The 5,423-nt window shown below is 31.6% G+C and overlaps 1 protein-coding gene across 1 annotated transcript; it reads left to right on the forward strand.

Moving 5' to 3' along the window:
• Positions 1-1,198: 1,198 nt before the first annotated feature.
• Positions 1,199-4,487, forward strand: LOC141820988 (protein neprosin-like). Its single transcript, XM_074708361.1, has 8 exons — positions 1,199-1,356; positions 1,614-1,725; positions 2,980-3,066; positions 3,163-3,333; positions 3,462-3,635; positions 3,743-3,796; positions 3,889-4,035; positions 4,116-4,487. Exons 1-8 carry the CDS (start codon positions 1,199-1,201, stop codon positions 4,485-4,487), a joined length of 1,275 nt encoding a protein of 424 aa, XP_074564462.1.
• Positions 4,488-5,423: the final 936 nt, after the last annotated feature.

The following is a 5,423-nucleotide window of genomic DNA, read 5'->3' on the forward strand; positions in this document are numbered from 1 at the left end:
CTCGGCTCGAAAAAAGTTCATTTGAGTTCGTTCAATTAAGTTAACGAGCCGAGCTCAAGTCTGATTTCTAGTTCGAAAATATTATCGAGCCGAGCTCGAGCTTAACAGTATTTGGTTCGTGAGCTCGCGAACATGTTCGTTTAAAGACTCACGAACGTGTTTATTAAGAGACTTGTGAATATATATTAATGAGTCAAGCTCGAACTAAACTCGTTTAACTTTTAAACGAGTTATTTTTGAACTAAATTCGTTTAACTTTAAAACGAGCCTTTTTCGAACTGAGCTCGAGCTGTTCGCGAACTATTTAATTTCATTACGAGTCAAGCTCGAGCTTAAGAATTAAAGCTCGAATCGAACTCGAGCTGAACTCGAGCTTAGGAAAAATGAACCGAGCTCGAGCTCGAGCCTTTTACTGTTTGACTTAGCTCAGTTCGATTACACCTCTAACGGAGACGTTATATGAAGAGCGATGGTTTAAAGATGAAATATCTAAATAAATGAGTTAATTTAAAATTTAATATTTTAAAATAAGATAAAATTGAAATGAATATTTTTTGAGTTTTTTCTTTCCTTTTTTATATTCGAAATGGAAATATAAAAAATTCTAACGATTTATAAGCATAAAAAAAAATAAAATTTATGATTCTCTCATTTTCCTCACCTTAACTCACTACATCTCAAATAAAGATCAAAATTCATCTTCTCCTAATTTACCCTTTCCTTTCCACACTTCCTCTCAAACAGAGCGTAAGGATGAGCAGGCAAGAATGGATGATTCTCTGCTCAAACAATTGAGAGAAAGTGACGGAAAAAGAGACTACGTCCCACCGGTTGTTTATTACCGGTGGGGGAAGGAGATGTTCCTTCCTCCACCGATGAATAGCTGGACGCTAACGGAGGTAAAACATAATATAAAACACCAGTGCGACTCCTTGAAGGGTGGTCATGGAGGGATTACAAGGTGGAACGGTAGCTGCTGCTGTCTCACTAGACAAGCAGGGCCGAGTGCCTGCTTCTACCTAGCGAAGGGGCTGGTGAACGGCGGGAGAACATGGGATACATCCCCAATGATTGCAAATTACGAGCTTTGCCCGGAGCAGAACAGAGGAGAGTCTAACATTCCTCTATTTCAAACAGAGGGAAAAATATAATCGCATGCTTCGTTCTGATCCCCACTGTGAGAGGAGTTGCAAAGCTGATGGGGGCAGCCTTCAACGTGATCCCGTGCTGTGTAACAGAGAGTGAAACACAGGACGCAGAGATGGAGGTGCTGGACCTAGATGAAGGGGTGGAGCAGCACACTCCGGTTCTTAGCAGGGACACATTATGCTGGAGACGGAACGAGACTGAGGAACGGTAAACTCACGCTCGTCTACGGTTGATGGAGGCGGAAGCTAAAGGCAGGAGCTGCCGGAGTTAGTGATGGCAAGCTTCAAGCTTACCTCCGACTGTGGGAAGAAGGCAAATTTGGGATTCAATATTTGCTGATCGTAAAAGAAGCAAGAAGCCATGCATGTTGGCAAGTGGAGGTAAAAGATACTGGTGGATTCAAATTTAAGTTGACCACACGTTGACCTCATGTGAGATTTGAAATTCGTACCTGTTTTGGCCAGCTCGGCTCATGCTTGTAAAGACAGTGATAGTTGGGTTGGGTTTCACAATGTGGATACAAACTTGAACAGGCTGGTGTCGCAGGCCGATGGAGATTGCCCACTATCTAACAAGGTGGAACCACAATCGGGCATTTTCTAAGGATCTAACATTAATCCTTTCTTCGAAGAAAGTAAATATTAACCTTTTCCCATAATATTTATGCATACAATAATTTCTTTTTCTGACAAATATTAAAATCTTAACCAAATCTAATTTTTTTTATTAAAATCAATCAAAATGTATCGACAGCTACTACTTGTTAATGACTAAAAAGTTAGTTAAAAAAATATATTGATAAATACATGCAATAATTAATAAACTAGTAGTTAATTATCGACAATAGTAGTTAACGTATGATAATATTTTTTGATGATCACTCTATAAAAGAAAGTAAAAGTTTATAATTATGATATAAAAATTATTAAATAGAATATTAAAAATTAAGGGAAATTATTCGTTTAAATTGATCTATATATTTTTTGTTTACTTTTAATTCTAAAAATTTAATTTCAAATTTGGTCATAAATTGATAATTAAAATATAATAATTACTATACTAATTTTTTTAAAATATAATAAAGATAGTTTTAAAGCAAACAAGCATTTATTATTTAAAAATAATTTCAGATAATAATAATTTTTTGCCAACATATATAATCATTGTACCAATAATAATATTTTAGCAATACTTAATAATTATAATATAAATTGTTTAAATAAAACTTAATGCTTTATATAGTATTTAAACCTTAATGTAATTTAGATAAGATTTTTGATGACCCTAATATAATTTCAAAAAACTATATAATTAATAGATTTCAACATTCAATCTTTATTTACCTAAAAAATACATAACAAAAGACATTAGCTAATGATTAGGTTAAATATTAGATTGCAATAGTTATAATAATTACATACGTATTACATATTATACATACTATAATAATCAATCACTCATAAACAAAAATATTTAAAAGATACGATCTTTCATTTAAAGCTTTTTATATCATACTAATTTTAGGCATTCTGCTCTCTTTATAAATTAGAGAAATGGAAAACACTTTAGAATATTACTGTCATTATAGTAATCAAAATATTTTTCTTTCATTTCATATCATGTTTCTTCGCGTTTTATTCCTTGTGATTGTTTCGTTAGGTGGAACGCAGGGAAGATCATGGAAGAAGGAAGATAAGTCATCAATTAAAACCATTCTGCAGGTTGTTGTTTATTTAATTAATTAATTATTATTTTCTTACAAACATATAGTTTCAAAAATTTATACAATACTTATAATATTGAAATTGTTTGTCTGTTTTTTCTCATCAGTCAAAAACTGGAGAATTATATGATTGTATTGATATATACAAGCAGCCGGCATTTGACCATCCGTTACTCAAGAATCATACTCTCCAGGTCTATATCTAATTAATTAATTTATGAGCCTAAGTTTATACTTATTGCTATTAATTATTTAAATTTTGTTCTTCTAATTATTTTTGTGCTTTACAGTTAAAACCAAGTTCTCTTCCAAATGGATTTAAACTTACAAAACCCAAGCCAGCCACCTTCTACGGATTCAATGATACTTGTCCTTCAGGAACTATTCTCATTGAGCGTTCTCAGAAACCAGACAACTTTCATGCTCGTTCTATAGATGATAGAACTTCACAGGGACATTATGTTAGTTGAGCTATTACAGCTCATTTTTATTATTGTAATTTTGCTAGCTAATACAATTTAGAATAATTCAAAAACAACTACTTGTACATTAATTTTAATTATTGTTTGATATATATATTTATGCACAGTATGCAATATTTGAAACCACTGGTTCCGGTCCATTTTATGGAGCGCATGCGAGAATGGGGACATATCGGCTTCCAAATTTGCTACCAAATCAAGTATCATCGAGCACTATTTATCTTTATGGCGGTGTTAATGGCCCAGACAATGAGCTCAATGTGATGGAAGCTGGTTGGCATGTAATTAATTATATATTAAGCTAATTAAATCACGTCATTCATTACTATAATTAATATAATTTTTATATATACTAATTAGTTAATTCGGATTGATTTTATTTTTGCAGGTTGCGCCATTTACATATAATGACAATATTCCTCGATTTTTTATTTATTGGACAGTACGTATATATTTTAGTGATCTTACTAAATTCCTTTATCTATATATTTGTAAATATATAGATTCTAATTAACTTTTGTATGGTGGTGACAGAGTGATGGGTATGAAAATACTGGTTGTGTAAATTTACTGTGCCCTGGTTTTGTTAGAATTTCTTCTGGTAATGGACCTGGTACTCCTATCGTACAGTTCTCTACTTATAATGGGGAAGAAAAATTTATGGATGTGCTAATCGCTAAGGTAAATCTCTTAACAAATTAAATGTGTTTTTACTTTATGCCATTTTTTTTATTGATTTTGTGTATGGCATGCATTTACAGGATCCTTCGACTTCAAACTGGTGGGTTTGGTCAGAAGGTGTATCTATAGGTTATTTTCCTAAAGAATTGTTTCCTAAGATGGATGGTCGTATAGAGACTGTTCAAATGGGCGGACATGTGTTTTCTTCCGCCAGCGATCCAAGTCCACCTATGGGCAGTGGCCATCCCAGTCAAGAAGGACGTAATAAGGCTGCCTATTTTGTCCAAGTTCAACTTGTAGATTCAACGAATAGTCTGTATAATTTAGTTCCTGAATCTATTGAATTTAGGACTGATATACCAGATTATTATGACATAGGTGACTATCATAATACCAATACAAATGAGGGTTATGCTTTTGCTTATGGAGGAGTTGGAGGTTTCAAAAAGTGACATCAATTTCATGATTTTTTTGTCACTTCAAATGTAATAAATTCTTAATGGTTCTTAATAAATTTATATAAGTTGTTTACTTGTCTCAGTTAATTGAGTGTGTGTGGATTAATCTTTTCATATTTTATCATTATGTTTAATTATGTTATTGAATACATTTAGTTAAGGTAGATATATATAATTTTAACAATAATTACAAGTTATGAAATTCTTGGCTTTGTTCTTTTTTTTTTTAAATGCATTTTAAGAAAATGTTACATCATATTATAAAAATAATTTACTTTAATAAATTTAATTCTTATTAATTTTCAATATGCCAATTTACAAGATTCTCTCTATGGTTATTCACTAATTAACAATTCAAATGGATAGGCATGTTTACTCTAGGTTCGGTAAACCTTGTCGTCTAATAGACAATGGCCAGTCGAATAAAGCTACCTAGTCGAATAAGTTATTTATTTAAATCATGATTTTATTAAATTTAGCTTTGATCTCAATCATTTGTACATTAATACAACTGATAATCTTTTTGCTAATGTCAATGATCTGTTATATTTTTCCTATGGTGTAGAACAAACTTTTCATATTTTATTCATTAAATATTTGATCATTGAACTTTAAAATTTCAAAGGGCAGCTATTTAATTATTTCATTAAATTTCATTCAAATACATATTCAATATTAAATATACAACAGAACATATATAATGTTGTTACACAATTCTACGTATGGATTATCACATACAATCACTAACTCTAGATATTTAATGCTGTAGAACATATTACGATCCTTATATAGAATTGTGTGCATATATATGGAGTTATTGATTAATGAAAATTTAAACTTATATGGCTTCCATAAGATAGCCACTTAACTATGCGTTTGTCTCCAGCCATTGTCATGGCTCCTTTAGCAAGATTTGTGTTTACAATAAGA

The sequence above is a fragment of the Curcuma longa genome, unplaced genomic scaffold, assembly GCF_044706935.1.
Source record: "Curcuma longa cultivar G26 ecotype Majalengka, Jawa Barat unplaced genomic scaffold, ITB_CL_G26_1.1 utg8573_np1212_1322966_RagTag, whole genome shotgun sequence".
NCBI classification, from domain to species: Eukaryota; Viridiplantae; Streptophyta; class Magnoliopsida; order Zingiberales; family Zingiberaceae; genus Curcuma; species Curcuma longa.